Source organism: Colias croceus, chromosome 12, assembly GCF_905220415.1.
Source record: "Colias croceus chromosome 12, ilColCroc2.1".
NCBI classification, from domain to species: Eukaryota; Metazoa; Arthropoda; class Insecta; order Lepidoptera; family Pieridae; genus Colias; species Colias croceus.
In genome coordinates, this window is record NC_059548.1 from 226,319 (window position 1) to 244,731 (window position 18,413).

Below are 18,413 nucleotides of genomic sequence, written 5' to 3' on the forward strand. Positions count from 1 at the left end.
GGTATAAACAGTTTTAATCAAAGTGTTACTTTGTGTTATCTAAGACTAGATTTCTTTAATAACTATATCTCAAGTGCTAAGTACTCATGTTTTTAGAGGATGTACAATTTACAAGTAGTTTACGAATTACGATACATCAACAACTCCTTGAAGAACCGTGAAAAAGGTGTATGATGCTTTTATTATCTGAAAAAAAAAACAGATTATGAAATATTATTATCTTATTCAGCATTTAAAAGTACCTTTCTTTACTATTATTGTGAGACTATTTTTTTCAGAAGTTTTTTGTTATTTTTCGACGAAAAGAAAAGTATTGTTTTATAAAAAATCATGTTTAATTTATCACTCCACAACTTTGTATGTATATATTTACCATACTATACATAGACAAGAATACTCACAGACACAAATGTAGCAAGCGACAACTCAGTAAGGTTAGCAGCGGTCAGTTTAAAACTGCGTGTGGCGCGCGTCATGATGACCAGCAGGGCCAGGCGGAGCGGCGCCCGGCAGCTGTACCACGGGCATTCGTATGCAGCTGCTGATATCGCCTCACTCTACAAAACCTTAATAATTTTAGCTATATGCATATAATGAATTATAACTGGTTCTTATAATCAAATATATAAACTTATTATATCAAGAATGAAAATATTTGTGCCTTTCTGAGTTCAGTTTAAGAAACGTCACTAGGATAAAGTATTCAGTATGATTTTTTTATGGATATTATTTGTATTGTTTATTTCTAATAAGCTGCATTTATGTTATAACACAAAAAATTATAATTATTTGTACTATAAAAATAACATGGACTATGCTTTTGTCATTACATACAAATTACAATTACACGTGAAAATCACGCAGTGTTCTATAAGGCATGCTGAGCCGATTATACGATGCTATCATATAATAATAAATATAATATTGCTCTGATATGATCTTTATCATTTTTCTATAGTTATTCATCATTTCGAAATAAGCTATTCGAATAAGTGGTCTACTAACTATAATATATAGTTTAATATTATGTAAACTAAAATTTTGCGGTTAGTACAGTTAATTTACACTCTTTCTGTTCATACCTTAGATACAAAATATCAGCCATTTCATGAAACATAACTTGTCTATTGATGCGTGTTAATACACGCATCAATACACAAGTTATGTTTCTTCAAAACCACATATTTCCTCGCATTTAAACAACCATCCAAATAAAACAACTCAAACTCAAATAATTAAGCCACTCCCTGATCCACTGAAGCCATTTCCTTAATATTATTTTTCATTTTAGTAAATATCCTGTCCCTCTCCCTTTACCAGTAGGCAACACCCGTAACCCAGTTACGGTAGTCTATGGGCGGCGCAGTTAGCTTACCATCAGGCAAGGCGTCGGCTCGTTTGCCTTCTACTACCATAAAAAAAAAAACTCAAATCAATAAATCAAACAACTCAAATGAATATACCTCCACAACGAGCTGGTTTCCTTGATAGCAGTATATGAACACCTGCATCATCATGGTAACGAGATAAAATATCATGGACGCCACTCCGATGATAGTTTTTGATTCCTGGAATCAAACGCAATGTTACTTGGCCAAGTTTTTTACACTAAATAAAAACGTGTCAAGTATTTTCTTAGTCTAATTAACTTTATATAAATAACAAAGCTAGTATGCTTATGTAAAACATGACTCACAAACGCCAATTGATAAGCAGTGACGCAAATAATAAATATAGAGACGGTGAACTGTGACAGCGTGGCTATAGAGAAGCAGTCCTGCAGCAGCTGAGCGTCGTTCAACACGGCCCGGTGACGCTGCACGCAGCGCCGGAGACGAAGGTATATCACCTCCTCTGCATCAGGTGCAATGAGACCCTGGTCAAAAGTTAACTGGCTAATTTAATTTCAATAATTTAAATAAATTATCACAAATGAACATAAGAAACAGTGAGGGACCTTTTATAGATCCCTGTGGAACACCTATGCACATTATTGAATTCAAGAAATTTTTATGATCTTATAGTACTATAATATATTGAAGATTAGTTATGTTTCTCATAATTGTCATTTCATATTGAAATGAACAATTTTTATTTGTTTAATTTTATTTTACCGTTTCTTCAACCTGGAAGCCATCGCACAAAGTCCGTAGCGACAGATCTAAAAGCCTTAGCCGACAGCGGCACTGCGACACCAAAGATGTAACTAGAGTGTCCGTCCCGACATCCACTCCTGCACCTATTGCAACTGCAAGGCACTGTTATCGAATTATATTATTATTTAAGTATATGAGACGATTAAAATTGTAGTGAAATTTTTAACAATTTAAAGTAGTTAGTTAATTATAATTGGTAAGTTCAGCTTGTATTGCAAATGATTGTTTTCTAGATAAAGAAAAATGGCTTAAATCTAACATTACTTACGTATGTGCAATGATTACTTATCTAAGACTTAGATATAATATAGGTAAGTAAGTGGTACCCCTTGACTAAATAAAGTGCGCTATAAGATAAGAATCGCTAAGTGTCATCATTTTAAAAATTATATCTGTCTCGTAATGCTTAAGCCCAATTTACTTTATCTAGTACTAGATGTTCCCCGCGATTTCACCCGCATTGCTCCGCTCATGTTGGTCTTAGCTTGATAATATATAGCCTGTAGCCTTCCTCGATAAATGGGCTATCTAACATCGAAATAATTTTTCAAATCGGACCAGTAGTTCCGAGATTAGCGCGTTCAAACAAACAAACAATCAAACAAACAAACTCTTCATAATATTAGTATGAGATAGACATAATATGATTTAATGATTTGATAATCTATGGTTTAATATCTACTTATGTTATTATAATTACAATAACTAGAATTGTAATCGTACATCGTTATAATCACGTATCGCTTACCTGATGAACGTACGTCAGTTGATAAGCCGGAGACTTGGACGTATCAAACGGATACCTGGTAAATAGATATCTTTTGTATTAGAATCATATAAACATATTATATATATATTACTATTTACTTGTATTATTGTGTGATCATCTCAGAAACATGTGTTTCGTATACGTGAAATCACAAATATTTCACATATGTTTTCGTTATTTTACTGTGCACAGTATATATTTTTTCATTTTTTACACATCGAAAATTTCAACGTGTTGATATTTTTATTTTCAGTGATGAATACCAGTACTTTTAAAACTATTTTCATTTTCAAAATCTTTCTTGTATATTTACTATCCACAAATTAGAAGTATTTTTTTAGAACTAAGTCCTTTACCTACACTAGAGCAGTTTAAAATGAAAACATAACGAACCAAGCCCTCATCGGCAGCTGCCCTTTCTCTGCAGAAAGAGACCATCCCAAGATCGTGGCGTATGTCAGAAATATATACACGTAAAGTTGGCGTTGTGCTTCTTTTTTGTAGCTGCAGACCAAATAATAAAAACACAATGTGTTAAACAACTACCCTAGATGGTTATCCCAGTTACTTTCTATGTTTGTGCCAAATTTCATGAAAATCGGTTCAGCAGTTTTTTCGTGAAGGTTTAACAAACAAAGAAACATACAAAATTTTTCCATTAGGATAATCTACGATAATATATTGCAACTGTACTGTATATAAGAAATTGTCATAAAAACTACATAACAATTTACCAAGTCCAATTTATTGCAATAAGCTCGACACGACATAACTAAGCACGATAAAGTTTATCGCTCGCGTTATGTAAAATGTAAATTATTTACTCTCACTCTATTTATTAATAATATTGCCATAAAATCGATTACATACTTTTGAAAATCTAAGCTTACATAGGGTCAGATAGACAGCGAGAAGTGACTTTGTTTTATACTATATAAAGATACCTAACCTAATTGCAAAAATATTACATAATGAATTAACCAACCTTGCTATGATAACTTTACCGTCTTCTGTAGTCTCTTCCCTGAGTTCCCGATCACAATCCCTCACTAGTGCTTTAATCTCGCTTCCTCTCAACACAATGTTAAACATCTAAACATTCAATTAAATCATTATTCGTTTCATTAAAATACTCATGGTTCCTATAAAACAAATATCCAAAGGTTGTCGCTTAAAAGCGATCAGGCTGCCTATTTAACATGGTATACCTAATATGTTTGTCTCTTTTTTGCCATTTTTTCTGTATGTGTGTGTTGAACAAAGGATATTGTATTGTATTGTATTGTATGCTTTCCGCCCGCGACTCTACCCACCAACGACGTCATAACTACCCAGTTTGTTAAAAATAGGTTTAAAAGCTAATAAATTATATATTACAAGCTTCTTCTTGAATCATTTTATTTATAAAAAAACAATGACTAATAAGGTAAAAGCACCTAATACGGAGGTATTTCGCAACATTTGAAAGTAAGTATCAAAAATAAGCATTTGTAAGTCTTTCTAAAGGTGCCAAACCACTTTATCGTTAAAAGTGGAACTTAAATTTTGTATTGCTATTGAGTCTATGTTTATTTTCATGATATTTCTTATTTTAAAAAAATATTTAAATAGTCATGTCGATTTTCCCTAATACGGAGGTATGATTTTGGTCAGAGCCTAATACTGCGGTAGGCGGCTCCTAATACGGAGGCTCAGATATTATATACATTGAAGTTCCGTACAAATAATATTTGGTAAATAATAGGAATGTGTTAGTAAAGTAAATTGTAAGTTTTTTATTCATTAACCATTGGTTTGATTACGTTGATTCACTTTTAATGTGTTTCATTTATGCTTTTAGTTTTATCGGAAAAAAAAACACGCATATCAAATAAGAATCCACAAAAAAAACACAAAACTTCTTATTTATTTACGCAACCCTAAATCTGGTAATTTTAAGTTCTATGAAATAGGGCCGTAATAAGAAATCATATATAACCTAATACAGAGTTACCTGGAAATATCTACCACCGTAATAGGAAAACTACTCGTGTTTTTAATAATCCTAATTCTGACCCATCAAAAATTCGATAAACAAGAGAATGTAAATGCTTAATCAAATGATAACAGTTTTTTGGCTCAGATGTGTAAAACTCAAATCAACAGTTATACAAAATAAATGATTTGTAATACATTAAAATACACCTTCCTATTTTTACCCCTTCTAAGAAACAAACATTTTTTACTCAACCATTTTCATATTTAACTGGATTTCTAATTAAGAAAACATACCGCAGAATATGGTTTCTAATTTATCAGATTAATAATTATTCCAACTAATCTTGGAATTAATTCAATAAGTAAATAAAATTAAAGTTATAAACAATTAAAAATGCCCAGTATTTTTCCTATTTCGGAGTTATGCCACCGTATTAGGATTAATCTATAAAATTTGTATCGTATTACGGCGGTATTTTATTTCTTATTTTTTGGGTAGAAAATGACTTACAGATATGAAACAAGCTATTTAAATAGTGAGTGTAATAGTAGGAAAATGCAATAAACAATACATATACAAACTTGACCGGCTTTTTAATACGAAAAACTTAGTTTATAAATATTAGTGTACTTACTTTTGTTGTTTCGCGTTTGTATGGAAACACCTCTCATGTCGATGCCGTTACACAGATTGATTGATCTTGTTGTGTTGTCTATGTGCTATACTTGCAAACGTTAGTTAAGTCATGGAGTAATAAATTTGGAATAAATAGCTTACGTTTTGGTGTACTTAAAATTTATAAAACAGGAATAAAACTCGAAAAAAGAAATACCACCGTATTAGGAAGCGATTTTGACTACCGCCGTATTAGGAGCCTTTACCTTACTTACCTTAACAGAGAGTGCTACATTAGTGAAAAGCAAGAAGAAATTAGCGGTCATGAGAGAGATGTCTCCCCAAATTAGCAAGAGGTCGCCGGCTTGGATAATTATATAAATTCCTTAAAAAAAACAATATTCATTTTACATGCAGTAACTAATAAATAGATAGTTATAAATTTAAAAATTGAGACTTGTTGAAGTAAATGTTTGAAACATTTAAAATTTATTTTTTAATGAAAAGTTATGATACGTACAAAATATTGAATACTACTGTGTAGAGAAACACAAACAGAGTCGTAGATACTTATTTTATTAAAATGAAAATGATTTTCCGCACCTGTCATACACATGTAAAATAGGAAGAAATAGAAATAATACAAAATATTTTTAAACACGCTCATGCCCTCGGGTTTCCACATTCCGGATAGCAAAAATACATTTAGTGATAATTTTATTGACCAAGTAATATTTTGTATGAAAATCGTCATTTTTGGACCGACTTCAAAGACGATGGTCTAAATTTATAAAGAGGTTTTTTTGAAAATGTTTGCATCGAGACCTGGTAATCTAACCATTTAATTTATTAGCTGACACTTATATTGCTTTTAAATAAAATGTTAAATTACTTTTAAATACTCTCAGGAATAAAAAACATTTCACTATGAATACACGATATTTTTTAAATTTACTAAAAAAATATTTTCTCAAAATTGAATGTTAAAAGTACACATAGTATAGGTACCTACAGGTAAAAGTCATACAATGTCTTTTCCTGCACATATTTTATTACTCTAAGTCTAAATTCTAAAAGCTTTTTCCAGGATTAATTATTGAACGATCATCATAATATTTCATCAAAATTTTATTATCGCACGAAGATGTCGCAAAAATGTTCATGAATGTTAATTACAGAATTTACAGCTTCTATAAATAAAATATTAGGAAAATACGATGATCGAGGAATGAAAAGAAATTATTCAAAATATCTTTCGTCTTGGTCTCTATCTTCGTAAAGTTGATTTGTCATCACAAAAGTATCTTAAACGTCATTATAAATTCACTAGCTTTCCGACCGCGGCTCCGCCCGCATTTTCAAAGAAAAACCGGATTTCCGGGATAAAACCTATCTTATGTGTTAATTCAAGTTATTCTCTATATGTGTGCTAAATTTCATTGAAATCGGTTTAGTAGTATTTGCGTGAAAGAGTAACAAACATACACACACATACATCCATCATCACAAACTTTCGCATTTATAATATTGTAGTAGGAAGTAGTAGAAATAGGATAGGCAGGATTTATGAAATAAAAAGGGTTTGCGATTCATGTAACTTTATTAATTAATTAAAATTGCTAGTAATCAAGCCGTGCATATGTCATTTGCACTTGAAAGTATAGGTTTGTAATTACACTCTGGGATATACATGACAATAATAATTATGCGCAAAATGATATTTTTGATGTTTATTAATAAAATAATATTATATAATATTATTTTATTTATCTTCGTCTACTTGTTTGAGGACTGTAAAGAACGAATATGAAGCTTTGCATATCTGAAAGCAAAAACAATATTTTAAATATTTAGGCTCAGATAACTGTACAAAAAAATGCACACAACGCGTTGAGGTCCCAGGAAAATATCCCATCGTGAATTCGTGTTATGGCTCTACTCTAATGCCTTGCTCTAAACGTTTTCACTTTAGCCGAGATTTACTATTAGACCACAACGCGTTGTGGTTTAGAAAAGCCATGACGCGTTCTGAATATATATTAATTGGATTACCATAAAACGACGGATAGGCCTTTATTACTTGTTTTTTTAAATTATTACACAAAAAAAATTAAGTTCTTAATTTCAGTTCATACAAAAAATCAGTTTTTCCACCAGATCAGTCTGGTATAAGTTGTTGCCGCTGCACACTCTGTAATTCCAGTCCATCGTCATGTACCTATGAATTAGTTATGTTACTCACACTCACAAAAGACGCAAGCGACAGCGTAGTGAAGCCGCCGGCGGTGAGCCTGGCGACCTTGCGACAGCGCGTCATGACCACCAGCGCGGAGCGGCGCAGCGCCGCGCTGCAGCTGTACCAGGGAAACTGGTACACCGCGCCGCACACCTGCTCGCTCTTTTTTGCGAATAACCAATGAAATTTTAATAATAATCTAAACCTTTAAAACTTTACGTATGGGTAATTAAATAAATAAATCTTAATCTTTAACTAAGAATTTAAAACAGACAATCTTTTTAAAAGCAACGTTTACTTGCTTTGAACTTTATCGATCATAGTTAGAATCAAGGCAAATCTTTGAAAAAAATTGCATTACCTCAACAGTAAGTTCATTCCCTTCGTAGCAGTAAATAAACACTTGCCCAACCATGTTCATCAGATAGAAGGTCATGGATAACATACGAACGAATTTTCCGGTTTGCTGAAAATACAATAATAATCTTTAATGTGTATTTAAGTTATAACAGACTCTGCTTGATAAATATTTCAAAGAAAAAGACAATATAATATAAAGATCATTTGATTCTTTATGATTCAAATGTATTTTAGAACTACAATATGTTATGATGATACTTGGTTTTAAAGGTGTTTTATGTTTTTTAATTCCAAACTGTAGTCTACGTGTATTATATACCTTTCACCTAAATCGTAATTGTAGTTCGTTATCTATTAAATAACATAATATGGATTATATTACAAAGGTTACAAAACCTACAATAATACAAATCTCTCACTGACGTATATTATTTATTACTACAAAGGAATTACGTACAAAAGCCAATTGAAAAGCAGTAACACAAATGATGACGAGTGACACAGTGAATTGCGCGAAGGTTGGCTCCGAGAAGCAGCCCTGCAGCTGCTCCACCGTCTGCAGGATGGCCTGGTGTTCCACCACGCAGGCTCGCATGCGAGATGATACTACTGCTTCTTGTTTTTTAGACAGGCGCTACAAGAAGTCGAGATAAAATCATTTTATACATAAAAAATTTGTACAAAAGAACAATGTATAACACAAATATATACTTATTAATCTAGGTTAACATATCTGCAGTTAAAGTAAATACTATTATATTTACCTTAACTCTTAACACAAAACCTACTAATTACTACTTTGAAACATATTTTTGAGGTACAACCTGGATATTCGAAATACTTATCCTATTGTTCAATCTTGAATATAAAAATACAGAAAAAATATTATAACATTACAATATGAACAATCTGCATATCCCCACACAAAGTTTCAAAAGCCCTCCGCAAGAGGCGCAGGCGGCACCGGCACTGAGCAATCAGCGTGGTCACCAGGATGTCCTTGCTGGCGTTCATGCTGGCCGCCAGGTACAGGGACAGCGACTGGTGGATGTACGCAAACTCGTACAGAGGGGATGTTGATGTGTTGAACGGGTACCTAGTGGATGGTTTACCTCTTCATGTATTTAGATATAAGAAGAATTTTTAAAGAAGATAAAATATTTATTTATTTATGACACTTCATTGTACATGTAAAAGAAATTATTGTACACTTCTAAATGAATACATAAAATTCAAAAGTGTACAATAGGCGGTCTTATTGCTTAAAAGCAATCTCTTCCAGGCAACCATAAAAATAAAGGACATAATAAAATAATTCCAACATGACAGCATTTCAATCATTTTACATGATGGCTTCACGACTGTTATCTTCGGTTACCTATCTTCGACGTTTCTTTCTTTCATTTTGGAGAAAATTGCGGTGATTTAAATTTTAACAATGCAGTGTTGTAGGACAAAATAAACATACCAAGCTCTCATTGGAAGTTGTTTATCTTGAGTTTCCAAAGCTGCAGCAAATGACCACAACAAGATTGTAAACAGAGTGACCAGTGCATACGTTACGAAGTAAAAGGTTACACCTCGCTCGCAACTAAAACATATTTTGTATTGAAATAAAATTAAAGACTTTGTTTGATTGAGATTGCATATAATTTAAGTTAATTATCATTTAAATATATAGATGTGAAAGCTTTTGTTTTCTTGTATGTGTAGAAGATTATTCCCATATATGTTACACGGATCCATGATATTTATTACTAGCTGCTCCGGGCGGTTTCACCCCCGTGGCCAGTCCTGTTGGTCGTAGCGTGATGGTATCTAGCCTATAACCTTACTCGATAAATGGGCTATCTAACACAGAAAGAATTTTTCAAATCGGACCAGTAGTTCCCGTGATTAGCGCGTTCAAACAAACAAACTCTTCAGCTTTCTAATATTAGTATAGATTATTTCCAACTATTGTAGCTAGAGCTTGCTATAAAAATCCTTTCCTCTATTGCGGATCGAATCAAGGTTCTACTATTTACAACGCTTATTAGACGATTGTACATTGAGGTATACAAAATATTTTTATTTTTTATTTTTTATTGTCTCTACATATTGTTATTATTTTATTACCGTTTAACAATCAGCTTCTTCTCCTCGGTATCCTGCATGCGTATAACTTTATCATTGTTAACTACGATATCCTTGATCCGCCTGGACCTGACGATCACGTTGAGTATCTTGGTGCTGTGAGTCAGGTTGGTGAACAGCACGAATGCTGAGGCCGTCATGAGCTGGATGTCCCCCCATATCATGCAGAGATCTACCGCTTGGATAAGTATGAATGTACCTAAGGCAATTGAGTCGAATTTATACATATTATGAGTTTTCGTGTACAGAATATGCTTTCGGTATTTAAAATAATTTTAAAGGTATCTCTTTAAATTTATATTTATGTAAAAAATACTCTATATATTTAATGCGTAATTTTGGATGCTTTACGATGCATGAAGTATTCGATCTTTATTATTTGTAAGTAATCATAATGAATATAAACTGTGTAATTTAAATAAATGTGACCAATATTCTTTAAATAATTCTAGACATGCTAAAATCATCAGCTTACCAACTACAATCATGTAAACGAGAAAAGTATAACAATTGTAAGCAATTTTCTTCCAATTCTTTAAGTCGTCAGGGGCCCAAAGCCCCATGACCCTCAGCCAAGTGAGAGCAACGCGGAGGGAGAAAAAACTATTGTTAACTGTAACCATTGTGAAAAGCTATTGAAAAAACATAGACAATGAACGAAATGAAGTAAACGAACTTAATTCGAAAATTTCACAGTCAGATGTTGAAAACATTGGGCAGAAAATGAAATTTATGAGTAAGAAATAAATAAGCCACTTCGCAGAACAGCGTATGTGGAGTTAGTCAGCATTATTCCATGTTTTCAGTTATTAAGAAATGTAATAATTATTATAATGATTACAGCAAAGAACTTTAATATTATAGATATTATGAACTATACAATATGTCTGTGAGATGTATGGATCATTAATTTTTGTACCTTTGACTATTTTCTTCAATTCAATTTTCATAAAAAGCGTTATTTCAGAGTTGAGGAGCCCTAACCAAAACAAATAATTTTCAGCAATTATTGCCAAACCTATTATCTCTCACCACACAATAGTGTTATTAAAATAAACAGCACCTAACGTCGCGCTTTGTACTTATTAAAGACATTTGTATTCATAATTATTGTGCGTCACTTTATTTATCACTAGCTGATGCCCGCGGGTTTGTCCGCCATAGTTATAATATTATGTAATAAAAGCTCTCGATTATATTATTATTATTATTTATTTTTAAAGCATATTAAAATACGATTGTACCAAATATAATGTTAAAAATAATGGGAAAGGTGCGATTAAATAAAACAACTATAAATAAGGTACAAGTTTATTTTTTTAACAACTTTTGAAAATTGTGTCTTACACATCATAAAAATTTACAAATAAATAAAACTACTATAAAATAATATACATTGTATTCATTTATTATAGGAGCATTTGATTGTATAATATTATATTGCCGTAAAACCCTAAAAAAATATTATAATCTATCTCTTAACTATCAAAAAAATTTGATTCTCTATATTTACTTACACTTTAACACATAATTTTTCGTTAAATCATAATCCCTAGTTAAACATTGCATTTGACAGATACCTCGCACAGTGCAATTTTTCGACAGATTTCATTTTTTACAATTCTACGAAAACATAATAGAATGCACTAACAAACATAAGTCACATTTCTTTAATTTCGTTCATCAACTTGGCGTAGAACCGTGAAGAATGTGTACGATGCTTTCATAATCTGAAAAAATATAGATAAATACAAATACTATAAATGTGCTTATATAATTTGAAAGTAGGTAGACATAATATATGTAGTAGAGAAGCATATAGTAGGTATAATGTTAATCTTACAACAACTTTTATTGGTTTCCATCCATCCATCTAATATAAAACGTGAAAGTTTGTGATGATGATTTTTGTTACTATATGACGCAAAAAATGTGCAATAGCTTTTGATGACATTTGGCAGTGATGTAGCTTGTTTACCAGAATAACACATAAGCTATAAATTACTGATGTTTGCCTGTGTTCTCGAACGTGTGTTTACCACGGGAACAAGTACATCGCGCCGCACACCTGCTCGCTCCGGGAGTTGGCTTTACATTACTCACACTCACAAATGACGCGAGTGACAGTGTAGTGAAGCCGCCGGCGGTGAGGCTGGCGACGCGGCGACAGCGCGTCATGACCACCAGCGCGGACCGGCGCAGCGCCGCGCTGCAGCTGTACCACGGAAACTGGTACACCGCACCGCACACCTGCTCGCTCTAGAATCATATTTGTTTAAATATTTATAGCAGCTTTAATTGACACGGAATAAAATATAATGACAGAAAGATGAAGATGGAGATGGAAATGAAGATGAAGATGAGAATGAAGAAGAGGATGGAGATGAAAATGGGGACGAAGATGAGGATGAGGATAAGAATGAGAACGAAACACAAACAACTAAAGCCGTTCGTCAGTCCGTCGGTCAGTTATTCAGATAAATTTATTTATCTTATTTTCACTATATTCTAAGCATTTCCTGTATTTATTTAAAATAACAAAATATTGCTACGATAATAATAACCTCAAAAGTAAGCTCATTCCCTTCATAGCAGTAAATGAAGACCTGCTCCGCCATGGTGCAGAGGTAGCACGTCATGGACATAAATCTTACCAAGTCACTTGTTAGCTGGAACATTGACGATTAAATGAAGAAATAGCATTTATATTATTTAAAATACATCATTGGAGAATAAATCACCTTAATTCACGTATTAAATCTAAAAGTAGTTAAATATTTAGCGAACAAAATATAAACACTAGAAAATATAGCACAAGGAATAAAAAAGAGTTGATTTAAATAGGGACTTAATGCAAAAAATTTTCTAATATTAAAATAGAAACGATCAGTTACCAAGTAAAACTTTCAAGTAATAAAGATTTTCCCAAAAAAAAATATCTTTTTTATAATTTTCTTAAGTCGATATGTAATCGATATATACATACGAAAGTTAACTGGAACGCAGTAACACAAATGATGACGAGCGACACAGTGAACTGTGCGAAGGTGGGCTCCGAGAAGCAGCCCTGCAGCTGCTCCACCGTCTGCAGAGTGGCCTGATGCTGCTCAACACAGTCGCTGAGCCGCCCGGATACCAGCATCTCTTGCTTTGGTGTGAGACACTGTGAAAAAGTCTAATGTTAATGAATCAATTGAAGTGAATGCATTTGTGTTTTATCACGATTATCTTTCTTCAAACCAGTAGCGGTGATGTGCCTATTATTTCAAAGGTTTATTAGAAAAATGTGTACCTTTTGTGTGTCGTAGTACATCATATAAAAATATTTTGTCTGCTCTTTAGTTTTTGATTAAAACACCCTCTCTTAAACCTCGACGGCATTAGATTAAAGATTCGTAGCGCCATCTGTACGTTCGTAGCAGAAGCATTGGTGTGCAATAATCACAAACTCGTAGGCTTTTCGTAGCGATAAAGTGTATGTTGGACCTCGACAGCATTATTTCGTAGTGACATCTACATGTAGTTCGTAGCCGTAGTAGAGGAGTGTACCTACTGTGTAGTATTCACAAAGTCGTAGCTGTTTTCGTAGCGATAAGGCATGTGAAGCATAGATTGCACGCGATCGCAACATCATGTTGTTGTGTAAAGTGCTGTTTCTTAGCTCTACCATATTGAAATACAAATCTTTTGTAGTTAATGCTTAAAATATGTTATCGAATTTCGGAATAGAACCCGATCACAGATTATAAAATAATTACTACGTATGTAGGAACTTGAACTTTCGAACATTTAATCTTTATTCAATTAACGAGCCTTGATAGTTAACAACTACCTACATCACCCAACAAACAATCACACTCATGCAAACTTTGGATATTAATGATAGATGCTTTTAGTAAGTAACCTACCAGGGGTCCGGGTTTCACACGCATTTGAAAATTTTCACTTTTACTCTGCTCCCTTTGATCTTACATCATGTTATACATATAGCCTGCTTCTCAATACTTCAAGATGGAAGTTCCTTAGAATAGTGCGTTCAATCAAATAACCAGACTCTACAATTTTAATTACTAGCTCACAAAATCTAATAATAACTGAATTTATGAAGCAACATCGCCTTCAAGCAATATCTTACGCATTACCCATAACACCAATATCTACCCCATTTTCTACACACAGGTCAGCACACAAGCTGCTCAACCTCGTCGACACCAGCCGCAGCCGGCACCGGCACTGCGCGATGAGCGTCACCACCAGCACGTCCTTGCTCACGTTGAGGCAGGCTGCCGCGAAGATCGCCACCACCTGGTGACTGTAGGTCAGCTCGTAGGCGGGGGACTTTGAGGTGTCGTATGGATACCTAGACGAGATAGTTATATAGCATAATGTGTTATTCTGGTTAAGTTTATCTGTCTACAAATAGATCTTTTAATATAAAACATCATTTTTATACGCATTAGGTTTTCTTAACGTAAGTATTTTTTAGTTTTCTCACGAGGTTACCTATTTAAACATAGATGATAGATATTAAGTACATTGTGAAAACATCTATAAAAAATATCTTACATTGCGATATGTGTAAGGTGAATGCAAGTAAAATGTTGGTTTAAGGAAGTTAAATTAAGTCTTGTGTTTTGCTCATCTTCCGATGCTACCGTGTATATGCAAATAAGTTTAAATTATATGAGCCTATATCTTCATAAAATAGCGCTGGTTAGTGTTTCATCATTTTCTATGTATATCAAAGCAAGAAAAAGAGTAATTCCTATTTCTAGTGGGCTGCTTGAATATTACCAAAATCATGTTTTCAATATTTAACGAATATTACACCGAATAACAAGTTCTATCTATACTATTACAATTTCAACAAGGTACCGCTACTTACCATGCCCGATAAGGCAGCTGGTTATCCTGGGCTTCCATAGATGCGGCCGCTGTGAACCCGACCAGGGTCAACATCGATATAGTGAAGAATATGAACAGGTGCATGTTTGTTCCTCTGTTACAGCTAGAGGATAATTATATTACTTTAATAATATCATATACTAATGAGTGTGGATGCATTCATTTATTAGATTTAATAATGTAGATATCGTTTTGGATAGTCTAAATAAATATGCCTTGAACTCAACATCCCGGTTTACTTCGCTACAGAAGTTAATTTATTGATCAACATTTTTTTTAACTCTTGATAGGGAAGCGCTTGATCACAATCTCGCTTGATGGAAAACTAAGATGTTGTCTAAGATGGTACGCGCTTCCTTAGTATTTAATTTCTTATGATAGTTTTTTCTTTCCACAATATTTCAAACATGTGATCATTATATTTGTATATTAAACAAAATATTTTTGAGTAAAAACTTTAATAAATTGTGATTATTTAAATAAATAAAATACCTCTGTACGATCTCCCATTCTTCATCCGTCTCAGCACCTTTCAGCATATCATCATTCCCTTCCACGATAGCCTGGATCCTCTTCCTTCTCACCAGCAGGTTGAGGATCTTCACGGAGTGCACCAGGTTAGTGCACATGAGGAAGGCGGTGGCCGTCATCAGGGGCAGGTTGCCCCAAATCATGTACAGGTCTACCAGCTGGGTTATTATATATATACCTAGCGATGGACGATCATATTCTTTGTAATACAAGAACTATATTTAAGTATCTACTTATAATATGTTTTAAAATGTTCATAACTGTATTATAGTAAGCGTAGATTTTGTTATAGACAGAATTTAAAACCCTATCAATTTATTCTAAGTTTCGAGTGATTGTGGAATTCACACCCGTACCAAAAGATTAAAGGAAAGGCTTTCTGTATTTTTTTATTTCCTTAAAAAATAACAAGTGTCACAAATTAACAGCCTATCATATCGCTATACGCAATATCGAAAAAAAACGTCTAAGGTGTAAATGTTTTTGAAAACATAATATAATATGTAGAGTCTCCTTGTAAGCCTTGTTCTTTACTAGTTTTCTAAATATTTTATCAAAAATGACTCACCCAAAAGGAACATAAACACACAGACAGTGTAACAGTTATACAAAGATATTTTCCACCCCTTCAGTCCGTCCGGTGCCCACAGACCGAATATTTTCAGACATGTCAATGAAAAGCGAATTGAAAAATTAGCATTCTCCACCACGACACCCATCGTCACCACACAGCTATTGATCAGTGTGGGTTTCCATTAAACAGGAATACAAATAAAGACAAACAGAATGTTGACTGAAGTTCCAAGTTTACTTTGGCATTGTTTGAATTACAGGTTTAGCTGTTGTGTTGAATCAACAGTGAGTGAGCGCTTTTAAACTAAAATTGAATATTAGTTTTTGCTAAAGAAACGGATTTTTTTTCTCGTTCCGATTCATACGTCAATTATTATTGATTCAGTTAACAATTCACTTTCCTACATATTTTTGACAAAGATGTTTTATGTGCATCAACTGTTTTTTGAGAAAGTCACTCACTTGAAATTGCAAAAGCAATAGAAAATCGAATGCAGTGGAATATAAAGTAAATGAGAGATAGAAAATATATCAAAATTCCAGATCTATCTATTAGTAAGTATGAAATATTATCGAAACGTTATCATTATGATATGACAATTAAAAGGTCTGATGTGTAAGGGTCGGCGTGGACATGTAATGCGGGCTATTATCTCGACCTTCATATCAAAGAAAATGTCTAATTTTACACAAAATATTATCTAGATCTTGACCGAATCTGTTCTCATTTGTAAAGAGAATTGCCATTAAAGAATGCGATATACCTAGGAAAAAACAATTAAACCGTATCCGAACTTTCTTAATTTATTCAAATTGTATAACGAAAAGCTCTCTATGTTGTCTGTTTATTTTTAAATCCTATAATAAACTAGCTGGAGCCGTGGCTTCATCGGTGTCATACTTTAATAACTTTATTATTTTATCAGTGTACATGAATTCTTAGGTAAGAACCGATATGATCAGCTGTTTTTCGTAAAAAAGTAACAAACATGAAGTGAACAAATAGTAGATAGGTAGTAAAAATGTCGTTCTACAACTGTAGATTTCGTTCTCGAATGTGTGTGACCGGCATTATGGTAAATCAAATTTAATTTTGTAGATTGGTCATTAGAGTCACAATACCAATTTCACGTTTTGACTCTTCTACTATGACTACAGCGCGGTGTCAACTATTTTTTGAACTATGAACGTAACACATATTAAAATAAAACAATGTTTTACAGGTTGAAATGGAAAATTGATACCAAATATTATTCAGATGGATAATATAGATATAGATATTAAGGAAAAGTGGCTATCATTTATCGCTTAATATTTACCCTTATTTTTACATTCCATTACGTTCGCACCACTCCCATCAGATAAATAGAATATATAGTTAACATTACATGCAGCTGAATAAAAAGCCTGTTACGTAAGCTCTTTCCACATAATGAGATACGAATAAGCACCTATACCTATAGGCACCTAAACCTATAGGCTATACGTATAGGTGCCTGTAGATATAGGGTACCTATATGTAGGCACGTATAGCGGTCGATTGGTCTAATCTCGACATCTCACAGCCGTGGGCCGTCTCTACGATATTTATTCCAATAGTTATTCCCGCCTGTGTTCACGCTGTTCGTTTATTTGATTTTATACCACGTTTAAATTTTATGGGGGCAGCATTGTTAGAATAGTGACTTTTTGCTAATGATTGTGCTCAGAAAAGCTGGCAATTATAACATTTATTATTGAAAAACTCTACAAAAAGCGGTCGAATTAGAAATATTTACATATACTTAACGTAGTTCCATCAGTATTTGTTCATCAGCTTAAAGATATTAAGATTGAAAGACATGTCTTAGTCTTAATACACATTTTTTCACGTTAATTACTATATATGTGGCTTTTGATAACCAAGTTTATCAATTTATCAATGCTAATGTTATTTGATGTCTATGTTCATGTTAACTTTTTACAGGATAAACCTATTTCGACAATTCGTCAGGTCACAGGCTAGATCCAAGGTTTAATATCTACAAATATGATTCGTTTTTAATTGATCATTAATTATGAACACTTTACTAACTCTATCGTCATCTCTACCATATCTACGTAGTGACTTTAAATTGAGATACACTGCCAATTATTCTTTCCTAAAACTTAGTA

General features: G+C 33.1%; 2 protein-coding genes across 2 annotated transcripts; both read right to left on the bottom strand.

Annotated features, from left to right (window-relative positions):
- Window positions 1–91: 91 nt before the first annotated feature.
- Window positions 92–6,272, bottom strand: LOC123696186 (odorant receptor Or1-like). The gene is made up of 10 exons (XM_045642246.1): window positions 6,122–6,272; window positions 5,794–5,903; window positions 3,911–4,017; window positions 3,319–3,429; window positions 2,905–2,959; window positions 2,115–2,258; window positions 1,697–1,876; window positions 1,464–1,568; window positions 402–557; window positions 92–186 (listed from the first exon to the last, which is right to left on the bottom strand). Exons 1-10 carry the CDS (start codon window positions 6,270–6,272, stop codon window positions 127–129), a joined length of 1,179 nt encoding a protein of 392 aa, XP_045498202.1. The 3' UTR covers window positions 92–126.
- Window positions 6,273–7,280: 1,008 nt separating this feature from the next.
- Window positions 7,281–16,405, bottom strand: LOC123696188 (odorant receptor Or1-like). The gene is made up of 15 exons (XM_045642248.1): window positions 16,255–16,405; window positions 15,648–15,864; window positions 15,136–15,258; window positions 14,412–14,610; window positions 13,237–13,413; window positions 12,815–12,919; window positions 12,345–12,509; window positions 11,939–11,980; window positions 10,233–10,393; window positions 9,583–9,705; window positions 9,012–9,210; window positions 8,557–8,748; window positions 8,116–8,220; window positions 7,761–7,916; window positions 7,281–7,340 (listed from the first exon to the last, which is right to left on the bottom strand). The coding sequence occupies exons 1-15, from the start codon at window positions 16,403–16,405 to the stop codon at window positions 7,281–7,283; spliced, it is 2,175 nt and encodes a 724-aa protein (XP_045498204.1).
- Window positions 16,406–18,413: the final 2,008 nt, after the last annotated feature.